Source organism: Aethalodelphis obliquidens, unplaced genomic scaffold, assembly GCF_003676395.1.
Source record: "Aethalodelphis obliquidens isolate GAN/ISIS:26980383/991018 unplaced genomic scaffold, ASM367639v1 scaffold39, whole genome shotgun sequence".
In the NCBI taxonomy this organism is placed as follows: Eukaryota; Metazoa; Chordata; class Mammalia; order Artiodactyla; family Delphinidae; genus Aethalodelphis; species Aethalodelphis obliquidens.
The window spans coordinates 8,100,979-8,118,702 of NW_020837983.1; the positions used below are offsets into that span (position 1 = coordinate 8,100,979).

A 17,724-nucleotide genomic window follows, 5' to 3' on the forward strand; every position below is an offset into this window, starting at 1 on the left:
GGGCAAGGTCACTGTGCTAACAACCCCACAAGTCATTTCTTGCCCACACAACATGTCCACGGTGGATTGACTGTGGGTCTGATCCATGTCATCTTCACTCTGGGACTGCTGATGCAGCAGTCTTAACCTGTCACATTGCCTGTTTCCGGGTAGAAGAGGAATAACCTGGTAACCATCATCTAACTCTGAAAACTTCCACCCACCTGGCTTCTAACTGTATTTTATTGGCCAAAGCAAGTCACGTGGGGACTCCTGAGTTCAAGAGGGCAAGGATGGCTAATCTTCCTGTTGGGAGGGGCACCACGGAGAGGCAACCAGTCTGTTGGGTGAACAGGACAGTAACACAATCTACCATTCCCTTAGGAAACATTTCTTCTGCTGAATTTGAACTTTCAACTCTCAGCTGACAAACAAGCTTTCTGTGATCTCACCTGCTGATGCAGCCAGTTTCTGCAGTGCTGCCCTCTTAAGGAACCCTTGGTACAAGCATTTAAATATTTTATTGCATTTTAGCCCTTATTAATTTATAACCATGGACGGAAAATGGAAAATTAAAGTGCCGATATGAGTCATAAGGAACACAGGTCTCATAATTCAAAACACTGGAGAGGATCCTCAGGTATGCCAGAGCTGTGAACGTCTCAATCAGAGGTTCACCGGACAATCTAAGCTAATTGACTCTGCTCATCTGTGAAGGAAACACATTAATAAACTTGTAAAGAGCTAGAGCAATATCAACAAAACTTGTGTTTAAAAGCTGTGATTCAAAAGGTTTTTAACTCTCCGGGAACAGAAACTATTGCATCAACTTTTGGACATTGTAGTTTCCTGTGTATATTTTTAGGAACGTCTTATGTAGGGGCTCCCTGTGTTGGCTGATGTTTTTATTTAGTGCTTTGCACATGTGCTCTTTTTCCTCAGATTGTAAATCCCTGAGGATAGTATCTAAGGGGAACCACGGAGAGCATAGTGCACTCACGTTCTGCAGTGAGACCATCCTGGATCCAAATCCTCGTGCTGACACCGCCTGGCAGCAAGACACTGGGCAAGTGACTTAAAGTCTTGGGCCCTCAGTTTTCTCATCTGAAAAAAAGGGAATTTTAATACTTAGCTCATGGTTTGTTGTGAGCTTTACCTAATACATGTGAAACACTAGCAGGTGCTACATAATGTAAATTTTGTCTAATCTACCGTTTACTACGCTTACCGTGTGCCAGGCATGTAACATGCTTTATTCTGTAACAACCTCCTTACAACCATAAAAGTAGGATTATCGTTCACATTTTGTAAAAATCAGAGAGATTAAGTGACTCTTCCAAAGACACAGCCATGGGCAAATTATGTCTTGAACTCATGCCCTTTGATTACAAAATTCTACAAACTAAAAAAGAGGAGATTAACCGGTCTTCCTACTTCAAGACCTAAGGCATTGCAAGATTCTGCCTTTCTAGATCGTGAAAGAAGAGAAATTATACTTGAAAACATTTCAGGGTTAGATGTCGCATTGCTCTCAATTCATTCCATTCCCCTTCCCTGCTCTTTTGCGGGTGTGCTAAAGTATACATAAAATTTAGCCTTTTAACCCTTTTTAGTGTACAATTCAGTGGGATTAAATACATTCACAGTGTTGTGTAACTGTTATGACTGTTTGCAGAACTTTTTCATCATCCCAAACAGAAAGTCTGTACCCATTAAACACTAGCTCCCCATCTCCTTGTAACCTCTGGTAACCTCTATTCTACTCTCCATCTCTAAAAATTTGCCTTCTCTTGATACCTCACTTAAGTGGAATCATACAACATTTGTCCTTTTAAGACAGGCTTATTTCACTTAACCTAACATTTTCCAGGTTCATCCATGCTGTAGCAGCTATCAGAACTTCATTCCTTGAAAACATGGTTTTTATTATGGGCAAAAGCACATAACACAAAATCTACTATCTTAACCATGGTTAAGTGTATAGTACAGCAGTGTTACGTCTATTCACATTATTGTGAAACGGATCTCCCGAACTTTTTCATCTTGCAAATCTGAAATTCTCTACTCGTGAAAAACATCTCCCCATTTCCTTCTCCCCACAGTCACCATTCTACGTCTGTTTCTATGAGTTTGACACGTGTATGCTTTTTTTGTGACTGGCCTATTTTGCTTAGTATAAGGTCTTCAAGTTTCACCCCTGTTGTAGCACATGACATGATTTCCTTCCTTTTTTTTCTTAAAGATTTATTTATTATTTATTTTTGGCTGCATTGGGTCTTTGTTGCAGCGTAGTCTCTTCGTTGTGGCACGCAGGCTTCTCTCTAGTTGTGGCGCGCCAGCTCCAGGGCGCGTGGGCTCTGTAGTTTGCGGCAGGCAGGCTCTCTAGTTGAGGTGTGCGAGCTCAGTAGTTGTGGCATGCAGGGTTAGCTGCCCCTCAGCATGCGGGATCTAGTTCCCTGACCAGGGATGGACCCCGGGCCCCCTGCATTGTAAAGCGGATTCTTTACCTCTGGACCACCAGGGGAGTCCCTTCCTTCATTTTAAGGCTGAATAATATCCATTATACATATGTAATGGAATATATATATATGTGTGTATATATATATCTCCCATTCTGTTTATCCATTCATCTCAGTGGATGCCACTTGGGTTGCTTCCTCCTTTTGTGAATATTGTTGCTGTGAACATGGAGTACTCCCTGCTGTTTTCATAAGCAGGAAGGTATGTCTCCCAGACTCCTTGTCAGCTGGTTTCCGGGAGTTCAGCCAGTGGAAAGCTCTGGCAGAAGCCTGGAGGATGGCAGGAGGGGAGATGCCAAGGCAGTCCCCTTCTCTCTCTGCTTTGGGAGGCATTTCCACCAGCGGCAGCCTGGCTAAAGGCATCTGTGCCACCTGTGTCGCTCCACCCCTCCCACCATGGTCACAGCTCTAGCCAAGAGGTGACGGCAGTTTCCTTCTTATTTTTGCCAATATCTGTGCTGCCTCACTGTCTTTTGTCTGCCTTCTCATCTGGGTGCAACTGTGATATAAGATGTAAGGTTTCTTTCACTGGTGGGACATAACACAATGACACTCAGAGAGATGACAGGCAGAATTCTGTTACGTAAAGCGCCAGAGGAGAGAAGACACCCAGGCAGGACCACCTGGGGACAGGGTAACAGCGAGCTGAACTGTAGGAGGTGGCTTATGTATGGCAGGCAGGGTGGGGTTCAGGTTTCGAGGGCTTCCTGGGGATTGGGTATTTTGAATAACTCTGTGGACCTAAGGAAGAAAGCACCACCCTGGGTGTTAGGTATCTGGGGCCTCTGGCCTTGGGTAAGTGCGTATTGTAACACATGCGTGTTAGAGCCTGATAAGGCAAGTAGTTTGGGTGGGGGTTTAGCAATTGAGAGAAGATGAATGGAGAGTTTTCAGCCACGTCTTCAAAACTGAGTCAAGATGGCCCTTGTGAAATATATTATTACGGCAACCGATTCCCTGACTACTTTCCCTCTGTGTAAAAGGTCTAGAATGGCTTCTGTTTTCCTGACTGAGCTCTGATGGGTACAGAGGCATTCGATTGCACTCCAAATCCTTAAACATTGATAAACTGTATAACGTACCATGTTAATATCACTATTGATCAGAATACTGTGCTCTGTTGTTAGCCGTACTACCCACCACTAATGTAGCCCTCTGTCCACCTTGTCTCTTTCATTACTCTATGAGTTTCTTGGAGACAAGGATTGTGTCCTCGTCTCTCTTTCTCCCAACCCCCAGTCCAGAAGCTGACCAAACCCCAAATGTGTGCTTTAATAAGTGTATAATTCATTACATGGATCTCAGAGCATGTCAATCACGATGTTTGACTTCCACCTTGGCTACAATTCAGGGCTGAAGCCAGCTTCACATTCTGACCTTCACAGTCCTGACCCCTGACTGGGACAAGATCCAGATTCCTTAATGAATCGTCTGGCATCCACATCTGCTTCCATACACTCCTATAAAACTGGCATCGATCACAGCCTCCATGAAGCACTTCTTTGTCATTTGACAGAAACAAGAGACAGCTCTCACCGCTTTTTTTTTTTTTTTTTTTTTTTTGCTGTTGTTTAGTTTGGTTTTTAATTTCTGAGAGAAATATGGGACCTATCTCTAGGCCCAGCTTCATGGGTGTGTGACCCGGGCAGTAGCACAGGGTCCCACACTTTAAAGGGCCCACACTTGGTTTAAGGTTCCACTGTTGCCATCTTGAGATTCTTAATACCCTTTAAACAATAGGCACCACATTTTCAGTTTGCACTGGACCCACAAGTTAGGTAGAGGGTCCTGCCTATCTCATTTGTATGTACCTTAAGCTCGTGACATCAATTTTTCAAGTCATATGGGTTTAATATTTATGAAACCCTCAGTGGTTCAGAAGTTCCCTAAGGAAATATACTCCAAACCTCAGTGGAACATGGCACGAAAAGCTTTTCATCTTCTGTTACCTCCCCTACCTAAATTGACGCCCCTAAAACTTCCTTAGCCCCATCTCTCTTCTTCCTCCTTTCCCTCCAAATGTTAAGCCCCAGCTATTGCACTACTTGCTGCTTCTAAACTTGAGAGCTCACCAGCCACTAGGCACTTGCATATCCTGCTCCCATCCTGCCCAGGGTGGTCCTCTGTCTCTCTCCCTGGCTAACTCCAACTTACCTTATAATTCTGAATTTAGCTGTCACTACCTCTGGGAAGTCCTCCCTGACCTTCACAAAGCTGAGATCTGGGATTCTCATAGCGCTCCGTGCTACGAATATCTTAGCACTTATCTTGCTATTATGTTTTTCTATTTGTTTTTCTGTCTCCCTCATTAAACTGTGAGCTCCTTATAGACAGAGACTATTTCATTTTCTGAGGTGACAGCCACGCCTAGCTCCAAGAAGGTACAAAATAAGTTCCCTCCCATGAAATGAGTGAATGAATGAATGAATGGGTCCCTGGTTTAAGTGGACAGTGCATGAGGAGACCTATGAGGTTTTCTTTGGTCTCACCAAGGAGAGCAGTACTTTCATTATTGAAGAAGACATTCCACAGCTCCCTCTGGCAGAGGCATGTGGATTCCCCTTCCAACACGTTGAGGGAACGTGTCGAGCCCCCTTTTTCCTTTCCAGGAGAGTTAAATAGTAGCTCTTTGAATTTCTCACCTTTAAGAGGAGTACTGAGGTCTCTCCTGAGACAGCTGCTTGCTGAGGTCACGGAAGTAGTTCAAGTGAGACCTTCCCTCCCCTAAAGGACTGTCTGGCTCTATACAACTTCCAGATCAAGTGTCTCTTGCAAACTATCATATGTAGAATGGATAAACAACAAGGCCCTACTGTATAGCACAGGGAACTATATTCAATATCCTGTGATGAACCACAATGGAAAAGAATATGAAAAAGAATGTATATATAAGTATCACTGACTCACTTTGCTGTACAGCAGACATTAACACAACATTGTAAATCAACTCTACTTCAATAAAATAATCTTTTTTTAAAGTGTCTCTTCCTTCAACCTTCCTAGTCTACGTTCTATTCACCCTTTGCAAGGCCCAACCAAAACACTAACTCCCCACAGTTTTAATGTAATCAATCCCTCCGTTTTCCCATTGCATTTTGTTTGTACCTGTAAGGATACTTGGCAAGCTTCTAACATCACAGTGACGTGTGGACTAAGCTAGACGATAGCGCTGGGAGCAAACTGTTCTAACGTTTGCAGCCTTTATGTCTGTATGTCTTACCAACACTCACCACTCAAAGTAACATTGGGTGATTTGGATTCCTAACAGATGGATTGAAATACAATTTGTCCTAGAAAAGAAGAGATTTGAGAAGCCCTCAAGTTAAGACTATTATAGAGTAATTGTCAAAGTTTCATTTCAGATTTGGAGCAAGAGAAATACTGGTTGGATCTACATTTCTTAAAGACAGGTTATATAGGAAGGAAGAGGAATGTGAGATAAGGCTGTTTAAGTGCAAGAGCGGTTAGCTTTACAAGCCTGTAAAGCTGTCACATTCTTATTGTGTAGCTTAAACATGGATCTCAAGGGACCCCAGAGTCATCCCCAGAGATGTCAGACATGGGCCCTTAATCAGAAATAATAATGAACACCGAAACTGAGTAGGACCCTGTGAGGCCCTCCCGTGTACAAAAACCCCTCCATGTCCCCCGTTTCTTGTTTGTAGAAGAAGGTTTTAGTCTCCTAGGCCTTTCCTGAGTTCCAAAGAGCAGGCACAGGCACTAACCAATTAGGGAAGTGAGGGAATGCAGAAACAAGGGAAAAGTAGTTCAGCAAGAAAAGTAATAATAGTTCAGTGATAAAACAGAAGCCCAGCTCCCCCCAAGGGACATCCTTAACAATCTGACATAAATCTTCGAGTTGTTATGCAGAAACTAAGACGCACCTCCCCACCACAGGTGGAGGATAGTGATTAAGTAGACCCCAGATGATTAATATTCCTGAAACATCACCCTCTTACCTCACCGCCAACCAATCAGAAGAAGGTCATGCTTCCTCCGCCCCTCATCCCAAAAGGTGCCTTTAAAAACCCTTCCCTGAAAGCCATTGGGGAGTTTGGGACTTTTGAACATGAGCTGCCTATACTCTTTGCTTGGTACCTCCAATAAATGCTGTCCTTTCCTTCACCACCATCTGGTGTCGGTACATTGGCTTTGCTGTGCCGTGGGTAAGCTGACCCCAAATTCAGTCCAGCAACAACATCATTGTGGGAGTTAATCAGAAATACCAAACAAGAAGATCTCAGGGTTTTCTTTGTTTTGTTTTGTTTTCTCACTACAACGTTCTGTTTTCTTCCACATTAGAGATAATTTTCTGTTTGGGATCTTCCATTTAATATTTAATCATGCTCATAGCCACTTCGAACCAGCTCTAAGACAAGCATTAGTGCTTGAGAAGGAATGGAAATAGAGAATCTGGATGGGGTGTACTGCATTCCAAGTTCCAACTCCCAGCAAGTTCCCATAGTTAGCTCCCACTTTGCCTTCCCCACCAGAATTGCAGATTCATTAGGCAAATGACTCATTGGTTCAAGGGAATCTTGTATTTCAGAGAGCTTACGGGGGGCTTCCCTGGTGGCACAGTAGTTAAGAATCCACACGCCAATGCAGGGGATACAGGTTCGAGCCCTGGTCTGGGAAGATCCCACATGCTGTGGAGCAACTAAGCCTGTGTGCCGCAACTACTGAGCCTGTGCTCTAGAGCTTACGAGACACAACTACTGAGCCCACGTGCCACAACTACTGAGCCCATGTGCCACAACTACTGAAGCCCGTGTGCCTAGAGCCCGTGCTCTGCAACAAGAGAAGCCACTGCAATGAGAAGCCCTCATACTGCAACAAAGAGTAGCCCCCGTTTGCCAACCAGAGAAAAGCCTGTGCACAGCAACAAAGACCCAAGGCAGCCCAAATAAATAAAATAATTTATTTAAAAAAAAATCTTGAGTGCTTAACTGAGATGCTTGGCTTACACAGTGATTACTAGAGGCTAACCTAGGACAAGGGCTCTTCCAGACCAAACACTAAATGGGAGGAAATAACCCCAAACTGGAGTCCTATCTCTCACTATCTCTTAACACTCTGTGCTGGGTCTTGCAGATGTTACCCCCCAAAACTGGGTTCGCCTCTTGGTGGGTGTGGAGCTGAAAGACAACCAAAACAAAGATCAGGAAAAGGAAGGTTGTATTACTTGCAGCAAGTAAGGAGAGCACTGGGGAATCTTCCCCAAAGCAGTGTCTTCTCAATAGCAAAATTGGGGAAATTTTAAGCTAAGGGTACATGCATAGTCATGAAGCGGCTTGGCGGCCACAGAGTCCAAGCTTTGGTTGATTGAAGTCCTGAGGGTCAGAAAAGGTCGACATCATCATCCCTTAGAGGGTGGTTGAGCGCTCGAGGGGGGTTTTAAATTCTGTGAAACAGCTTAAGAAAGTGTTTCAGGTTAATCTTTACCATTGAAACAGAACTGGGAGTCTTTACAACTGATTTATCTTCTTTTTTTTAGAAATTTATTTTTATTATTTATTTATTTATTTATTTTTGGCTGTGTTGGGTCTTTGTTGCTGCGCGCAGGCTTTCTCTAGTTGCGGCGAGCGGGGGCTAGTCTTCGTTGCGGTGTGCAGGCTTCTCAGTGTGGTGGCTTCTCTTGTGGAGCACGGGCTCCAGGCGCCTGGGCTTCAGTAGTTGCGGCACGTGGGTTCAGTAGTTGTGGCTCACGGGCTCTAGAGCGCAGGCTCAGTAGTTGTGGCACACAGGCTTAGTTGCTCCACGGCGTGTGGGATCTTCCCAAACCCGTGTCCCCTGCATTGGCAGGCAGATTCTTAACCACTGTACCACCAGGGAAGTCCTACAACTGATTTATCTTTGCTATTGTTACTTCTCTTGCCTGATAACAGTTTGTTCTTGTGTTCCCTTAAGATCATTATTGCTGAGGCCTGTTCAAGGACAAGCACTGTGGTCAGTCTTAGATCACAAAATGTCTTAGGCCAAAAATGGCTTCTCTTATGTCAAGAAAGCCACGCCTTGTTCTCTTTTTCCCGGGACTCCTTACCTTATTCACTTACACAGAGACCGTGTGGCAGTAATAGGCTTGATGATTGTTTAGAGCTGCAGTTATGATTTAAAATGCTACCTGAAGCACAGCAAGGATGTCCTTGACACGCAGCCTGTTTTCTGGGAAAAGATTACTACCACAGTAATTGAGCTGGGAAGCGGAGACAAATTGCTCTCGGCAGCTTCAGCAGTGTTTCAAAGCACTGCAGTTGGCTGGAATCACCCCTATCGTTTCTCCCCCCTCCATCCAGTCTACAAGATAACAGTGATGGCACCTACAGATTATCTGCAAGATACAAGTGGAAGGAGAAAACAACCCCACAACCAACTAGACTGTAAAAGAATCTCGAATCCATGACAGAGTTACACAAACGACCAAATGAAAGAGGAACTCCACTGGGGGCCGCCTACGCGACCGGCCGAGAGTGCAAGATGATTTATCTATTTACAATGGGCCGGCGGCGCCAGCAGCTGGCCGGAGCCCGCGGTGACATCACGGGGCCCGGGCGCCCGTCACGTGGTCCGCGAGCCGCTCCGCCCCCTCCTGCTCCTCCTCCTTCTCCCGCAGCCTTCCGAGCGCTGGGTCCGGCGGAGGCAGCCGCTCCGAGCTATCGGGGGAGGCGCGGAGCAAGGGCCGGCGGGCGGCGAGCGGGGCTGGGAGCGCGAGCGGGAGCGGCCGAGGAGCCGGCAGTAGACGCGCGGCGGGCCCGGACCAACGCGGCTGAAGCTCCTGCAAAGTTGGGCGCGCGCTCGCGCCACTGCGCCGGCGGCCCGAGCGATGAAGATGGTGGCCCCCTGGACGCGGTTCTACTCCAACAGCTGCTGCCTGTGCTGCCATGTCCGCACCGGCACCATCCTGCTCGGCGTCTGGTACCTGGTGAGCGCGGCGGGCCTTGGCGAGCCCCGGGGCGCACCTGCCAGGGAGGAGGGCGGGCGCCCCGCACCTCGCAGGGACCGTGGCCCGCGCCCCCGCTTCGCTTTTCACGACCTCTAGCTGGTTCCCGGTGCGGCTTCGGGGTTGGGTGATGCCAGCACTAATCCGCCTAAAGTTATATTATTAGAAACTTAATTCTCCGGGCGAGCGGGTCAGCGATGCCCCGGGCTCAGCCAACCTGTGGCGAGGGGTGCAATCAGGGCCGGGAGTTCGGGGCGTTTCGGGGGTGCGGGAAGGCAGGGGGCGCCCAGGGCAGGGAGCGCCGGAAAGCTCTCAGCTGGGAGCCGGCTCGGCCGTGGGGAGGTCCGCGGTTTCCGGTGAAAGTGCACTCGGTGGTCAGAGAACTCCGATCCGTCTGCGGAGCACGTGCTTTCCTTTCCTTTCTTCTTAGCAGCACCCGCTGGGCTTTGTGTTTCGACGGGTCCCGACAAACGTCGAGGCGGTGACCGGCACCTCGTGCTACCCGCAGTTGTCGGCCCGGGTTGCGGGCCCGCGTGCCTATTCTCCCAGCCCGCATCTGGCCTCGTGTTTGCTGTCCAGTCTCCTGCGCACCTTCACATCCCGAGTGGAAATGGTTGGGGGCTCTTTACCCACACGTTTGTTGTAAAGCTCTTACTCTAGGAAGGGATTTGCCTGTGATTTATTGCGTTTCAATCTGCCTGGGGCAGCCATTTTACACCCACTGGCTTTCCTGCCCCTTTACAGATGATCCCTGTACCTTCTTAGCCGACACCGGAGGAGGCAAATCTGGTTTGTCTTTAGGTTGGAGCTTTTAAGATCTTATTTGTATGGGGAGCAGTGATTATCAGGGGCAGTGAGGGAATCTTGCCCTGTGCCAGCTCCCGCTTGGTTGTTGGCCCCCCGAAGACTGCACTGAGTCGGATTCCACTGCATTTCGGTTTTGGTCACATCATGATGGAGAGTTAGACCCGAGCCTTTTTGCAGTGAATATCTCTGCATGATGAGGAAACACCTTAAAAGTGGTAATAAGATGGCATATAGAACTTTTCGGTGGGAATAAATTCTTCTTAGTCGTCATAGTTTTTTGGTCAGTTCATAATTCAGTTTTTTGATATATATGGACATTTTGCCGAATCGTGAACTCGTTTGTTGTGTCATTTTAAGCAGAACGTCCCCCCGCCCCACATGGCGTTCTCTGTGCTATTTATAGTTTCAAGTTTCCTTTAGTCTGTGCCTATCACAGGCCACACAATAGAAATATTTGGCCTTAAAAGCTTTCAAACAGATCTTTGGTGTGTGTGGGTTCTTACTGTGCGGTGTGAATGCAGATAGAACATCTGCGTATTGGCTCAACCCTGATTTTGCTAAAAGCAAAGAAATCTTTACAGAAATTTAAAAGGTTAGTGGGTGGCCTCGAAATAGTGCTTTTATTGATGATCAAGACAGATAATTTTATACACATGTCTTGTGTCCTCCTTGAAAATGTTTAAATCTGCAGACTTGCAAGTACATCAGTGAATGTAATTTGTAAAATCTAGGGCGCTGCATTAGGCAAGTGGACTACATGATCTACAGGAAAGATAAATCTACTTTGAGCCCTGCTGTTGGCTGTAATCCAACTAACCAGTATTGGTGTGATAAAAGGAGAGCACTCACGTACTCTGCCTATGGCTTGAGCATGCTTTCTGGGGGAAAGTAGTTATTGGTATGCACGTTTTAGCATTTGGAAATATATGGCCTTTTGAAAGGTAATTAGAAAGCTTTCCAGCAAATGTGAATAAGAATGCCGCTTTAGGTAAACCTCATATCCTGGAAACCTGCCGGTCATCTTTATAAGTCTTTTGCATTTCACAAAACAATTTAAACTTTTAAAAAAAAAAAATAGTGAGTTTCCCTCATACCTTTGAATATAATTTGGTTATCCAAAACATTGATTAACATGACAGTTTTTAAGATGAAGGAGCCAAAGAATAAGGCATCTCTTCCTCCTTACCTTACCCCCTCACCCCACCAGCCATCTGGCTGAGATGGGGTTACTTATCAGAAAGGGGGAGAGTTTTCAGGAAAACAGAAGGGTAGGAGTATAGATAGGTATTCAAAAAAGAGTCCACTAGAAAGGATAGGTAAAGTGGATCTTTTTTTACACATTTTCTAATTGTTTCCTACCATGATCATTTACTAAGGTCCTGTGTTCCAGGGACTATACTAGATATCTTTTTTTTTTCTTTTTTTTTTTGGCCGCATCCCACGGCTTGTGGGATCTTAGTTCCCCGGCCAGGGGTCAAACCTGCAGCCTCGGCAGTGAAAGCACAGAGTCCTAACCACTGGACCGCTAGGGAATTCCCTAGATATCTTGACTTGAAAAAAGCCAAAACGAACAACGTAAGAACTGTGAGTTGAGTTTATTCAGTGTCTTACTGTGTAAGGTAACCCAGAAGACAGCCTCTCAGCTCTGAGAAACCGTTCTGAAGAGGTAAGGGAGGAGAGGAGCCAGGAAATATGAATTTTTTGCTGTGAAAAAACCTGTAGTCGAAATCAAAAGGTGACTATTAATCACAAAGAACAGGCGTCTCAAGTTGATGATTTTAGTGCTTTTCTATGTATGGGAAGATGCAAGAATCTGGGGTCACTGAAATTTTTCCTTAGATATGTATCTTCACTATCTTGGGGCAGGCATCGGAAGCACAGACTGCTTCCTGTTTGTCTCCATCCTGAATTCCCCTCAGGCCCCCAGTCAGTGGGTGACTACAGTGGCTAATGGCTTGATCCTTGGAGAACTGGAATAGTAGGCAACATTTTTCTCTACAATGCTTTTTTTAAAATTTTATTTTTAAAAACTTTTTAAAATTTTTGGCCGCGTGGCACCGCATGTGGGATCTTGGGTCCCCGACCAGGGATCAAACCCACGCCCCCTGCAGTGGAAGTGCAGACAGAGTCTTAACCTTTGGACTGCCAGGAAGTCCCCTCTCTGCAGTGCTTTGCATAAGCTTAATTTTTATGTCTGGGTGAGGTAGATTTTTTTATTCCCGTTTCATAGATGAAAACTGAGGCTAAGAGACCTTAGGTGATTTACTTAAGATTGGCTTGTGGTTTGAGTGATGTTTCGGTCTGTGCTGTTTCCACAGTTTAACCTTTTAAAAGTTGAGTGTGTGTTTTGTTTTTGCCTTGGAATTATAAAGGTTTCCTTCAGTCCAGTAAATAAAAAAAGCATATTGATTTCAGGTATTTGTATTAGAGATCTGTTTGTTTTGCTTTCTTTTAAGTTTTCCTTTTTTAAATTGAGGCATAATTTACATATGGTGAAAATCACAGATATTAGGTGTACAGTTCATTGCCATGACCAATGCATGCACCTTTGTAACCCACACCCTTAGAGAACATTTCCAAAGCCCCAGAAAGTTCCCTTGTGCCCCTCCACAGACACCCCGACCCCATAGGTGAGTTTTGCCTATTCATATAAATGGAATTATACTACTGTATGTATTCTTTTGTATTGGGTTTCTCTAACTTAGCATAATGTCTTAGATTCATTCATGGTTTTGGAGTGTATCAATAGATTGTACCTTTTTATTGCTGAGTGTTGTTGTATGAATATACCACAGTCTGTTTATTCATTTGCCAGATGATGGACATTTGGGTTTTTTCCATTTTGGGGCTTTTATGGATAAATCTGCTCTGAACGTTCTTGCAAAAAAGACTTTGTGGACATTTGTTTTTATTTCTCTTGAATAAATACCTAGCAGTGGAATTCCTGGTTGTTGTGTGGTTTTTTTTTGTTTTGTTTTGTTTTGTTTTTTGCAGTATGCGGGCCTCACTGTTGCGGCCTCTCCCGTTGCGGCCTCTCCCGTTGCGGAGCACAGGCTCCGGACGCGCAGGCCCAGCGGCCATGGCTCACGGGCCCAGTCGCTCCGTGGCATGTGGGATCCTCCAGGACCGGGGCACGAACCCGTGTCCCCTGCATCGGCAGGCGGACCCTCAACCACTGCGCCACCAGGGAAGCCCCGTTGTGTGTTTTAACTCTGTAAGAAACTGCCAAGGTGTTTTCCAAGTTGCCATTTTACACTCCAGGCATCAGTGTATGAAGTTCAGTGGGCGTGTAGTGGTAGCTCCTGGTGGCTTTAGTTTGAGTTTCCCTTATGACTAATGAGGTGGAACAGTTTATCTTTGCTTCTTGGCTAATTATATATCTTCCTTTGTGAAGTGCTACTGATTGCCAATTTTTTAAATTGGGTTTTGTCTTTTTTTTTCCTACTGATTTGTAAGAACTCTCTATATTTTGGATACCAGTCCTTTGTTAAACATATACCTTGTGAATATTTTCTCAGTGTGTGGCTTGCCCACTCATTTTCTTAATGGTATATTTTGATGAACTGGAGGTTTTAATTTCAATTAAGTTCAACTTGTCATTGCTTTCTTTTATGGTCAGTACTTTCTGTGTTCTAAGAATCTTTGCCTACCCTGAAGTTGTAAAGATATTCTCTTATATTTTCTTCAGAAGCCTTATGGCTTTAGCTTTTATATTTACATCTGTGGTCTATCTCTAAGTTTTGTGTTAACGATGTGAGGTAGAGGTTTGTGTTTATTTTAAAAGGCAGTTTAATCATTAAACCTAAAAAAAAGTTGATTTATCACATAACCTTTAATAGCTACAAATGTTTTTAGAAAGACAAGTAAGGTGCCTATCCATCTTCACAGAGAATGAGGACTGACTTGTCCCGGTTTCCAGAGGGATCGTGATATGAAAGAAATACTTAAAGTAGAATGATTGCTATGCAGGCTTCTGAGGTTTCCTCTCCTTCTTCAACAAAACTTAATATTCTAAGCCTGAATCCATTAACTTTCTCCCCAAATTTGCACATACTCGAGTCTCTCTTGTCGTGGTCCAAACACGGGTTGGAAAAGAATTTCCAGACACAAGGCAGAATGTAAAGAACATAGAATTTGTTAGAGGGAAGGGTCGCTGCCAGAAGAGCAGGCCGACTTCCTAACAGTCTGGGAGAGTCAAGCCCAAACATGTGCTGTTGATCAATTTTTATAGCCAGAAAGCAAAGGAATGGTCCGAGGTGAAAATTTTGTTTCCTGATTGGTCAAGGCACATACACCTTCCTTCTATAGGGTGGGAGTGGGACAGGGCATATACCTTTCCTTATTTGGGACAGGTCCCGTTGCCCACGTGGGCCCTTATTTGAGACTGGTCCCAAGTTGCCCAGGTGGGCTCAGGAATTTCATAACCATGGCAACGTGGTGAGGGAGATTAAGAGTCCGGTAGTGGGTGTAATGCTGAAACCTTTTCAGGCAGGGTCGTCCTTTGTCATTGGAGCACCATTGTCCTTAGAGCACCACATCTCTTTCACCTATCTACATTTCCCAGTTTAGCTGCCTCTGTTCCCCTTGCCATCTGAATCTCTTCCTTTATTCCGTCTCCATGTCCTATTGATTTTTGCTCAACCTCTGATTACCTTATTCTGTCCTGTTCTTATTCTTGCTGCCATTTCCCTCATTTAGGCTCTCATTAGCACTCGCTTGGCTATTATAATAGAATCATAACTGGTCTCCCTGCTTCTAGCCTTGCCATCAATAATCCATTTTTTTTCAGTCCATTACAAATGCAATTTCCAGAGGTATTTTTCTCAAGCACAAATATGAGCTTGTTATCTTACTCGTAAAAAATGTTGGCTTATATCAGGGAGATGTGTGTATTTCATGACCTGTGTGTTTCAAGTCAACTTAAATTGGCTTACACAATTAACAAGTGCAGTGGTTTCCACCACACCCCTTTCCCCCTTTCTCCCATCCCTTCCCCTTTCAGGTTATCTTCCTTTAGGATACAAATGGCCAGCCAGTACTTAAGCCCTGGGTCCTGAGATTCATTCAGATTTGATAAATGTAAGTTATCTGTCCACCCCTGAGCCACATAGGCCAGGGTTATGTGACTAGAGTTATACTGATGAATTTAGGTCTGGGATATGCTTCCCTTGAACTATTTATTGACTGCGAGAGATGTGAGCCAGAGGTGGGATTAATTTAAAACACCAGCTTGAGAGTGGAGGGATGAGGCATCAGAGACTGTTACTGGGAGGAGGAGGAAAGAATGTTTGGAGAATAATACAATAAAAAATCCCTGCTATACTCTTTATGCTAAAGCCCGCATTTCTTGTGGAATGTGTTTTGCCATCAGGACCTGAGTTTCTTCCTATACACTCAAGCATACTTTTTGCTTTGTAGTTTCTTTCATCGTTTTATCAGGTAATTTTCTTATTATGTTTTTAAAAGTGGTCCTGGGGCTTCCCTGGTGGCGCAGTGGTTGAGAGTCCGCCTGCCAATTCAGGGGACACGGGTTTGTGCCCCGGTCCGGGAAGATCCCACATGCAGCGGAGCAGCTGGGCCCGTGAGCCATGGCCGCTGAGCCTGCGCGTCCGGAGCCTGTGCTCCGCAACGGGAGAGGCCACAACAGTGAGAGGCCCGCGTACAGCAAAAAAAAAAAAAAAATGGTCCTGGTAGTTGGAAGAATCTGTCATTGACACCTGGGATAGGTCCCCCTTTGTGCATATCATCCTTTTTATTATAATCCAGGTGTGTTTTAGGAGGTTAGTTATTCAGCAAGTACATACTGAATGCTTCTTTGTGCCAGGCATTATTCATAGGGGAGTTGGCCATATATCAGATTATAAAGGATGAAAGAGCTCAGGGTAGCTGGTCTCATTGGCTTTATGACCTGGCCTGTCAAATAATCAACTAGTTCACTTTGAAAGTCACAGCTTGCTTGTGTACCCAAGCCTGGTGGGTTCTTTTTGTAAGTCCTGGTGCAATAACTATTGATTTTTGTCTGTATAGTAATACTGGATAGTAAAACCGACATCTTGCATTTGTAGAGTGATTGATAGTTTTCAGTGGGCTTCATATTTGTTCTTATTGAGACCTCAAAGCAACCCTGGGGTCAGGCACGATAGGTGGTGATATGCTCCTTTAAGATTAATAGTTTCTTTCCAGCTGTCAGATTCTTGAACTTGGTCTGTAAGTCCAGGGCAAAATAGGGGCTAATTCATAATATTTCTGTAATCCTTACTACCTAATGTTTTCCCTACTGTATTAGATTGTAAAAGACTGAAATTATAAGCTAAAGAGTATGAATTTTATTCTGTAGGCAGTGGGGAGGCACTGAAGAATTATGAACAGGTGTGATAGGGTGAAAGCAGTTTTTAAGGAGGATTGAAAGGGCAGGCTCTTGTATAGATGGCTGGGAAACCAGGCAGGGTGTGGTACAGCCTTCCAGATAGGAGATGGAGCAATGTCAGTTCTTCCCAGCATAGGTCTCTCATTTGCTAATGATGCAAATAATATGGATGGGAACTTTGATCAGTTAGTCAGTGATACCGTTGCCATCCAGATTTTCTACGTGTGAATTCAGGAATCGAACAGATTTGGACAGAGAGGGATACTGGATTTTTGAGAGATGTCTCATGAACCCCTTTTTAAAAGTATAGGCCTCCCTACCCCCAAATGTAAAGGATCAAGGGAAGTTCTATGAAATATTGTCTGGTGAAGATTTCAGTGGTATTTAACGCCTTTTTAAACTTTTATCTCGTGTTAACAGATATTCATCCGAACCGTTTACTTTTTTTTTTGGCCATGCCGCGTGGCTTGGGAGATCTTAGTTACTCGACCAGACATCGAACCCAGGCCCTCGGCAGTGAGAGTGCCGAGGCCTAACCACTGGACTGCCAGGGAATTCCCTCATCAGAACATTTTAAAGACCAAGAAATAAAGATTGCCATCATAGTGTTTATTAATATCAATCTCTCTGGGTCCCACTTTAGATACGTCTAATGAACTAACAAAGCATCAAGTGTTAAAGTGGTTAACGTGAGTTTTGCACCGTGATGTGTATATTAACTAAATGTGTGATCTATTTGTTTTGTCAACTTCTGTTGAATCTTTGTCATGAAGGAAGAGGACTCATTTTTCCCTTCCCACTGCACCCCCGTTGTGGCAGATATACTGTTGTTCATAAAGGGATGCTAGTGGAAATAATGGGTGCTTTCTCCACTTCCTCCCGGCTCCCTTGGCTCTTTTAATAGAGCTTTCTGGAGCCTTGATGAGAGTTCTTAAACAGCTGTAAACTGGTTTTTTACCTGAAGCAAAATAAAAATTAAGCAGAGATCACACTTCTTCATTTGGTCCTAACAAACTCCCCCCCCCCCCCCCCCCCCCACCACCAGGGATTTGAACCTGTGCCCCCTGCAGTGGAAGTGCAGAGTCCTAACCGTTGGACCACTAGGGAATTCC

At 44.9% G+C, this 17,724-nt stretch overlaps 1 protein-coding gene across 2 annotated transcripts in view; it reads left to right on the forward strand.

Moving 5' to 3' along the window:
- The first annotated feature begins 9,105 nt into the window (after window positions 1-9,105).
- The window catches only part of LAPTM4B (lysosomal protein transmembrane 4 beta), a 68,963-nt gene continuing 60,344 nt past the window's right edge, over window positions 9,106-17,724 (forward strand). Inside the window, exon 1 of one of the 2 annotated variants that reach the window (XM_027131479.1) lies at window positions 9,106-9,420. In XM_027131479.1, coding sequence (XP_026987280.1) covers window positions 9,322-9,420 — 99 coding nt within the window. In that variant the 5' untranslated portion in view covers window positions 9,106-9,321. The remainder of the gene's footprint in view (window positions 9,421-17,724) is intronic. The other variant, XM_027131477.1, reaches the window with a different exon arrangement.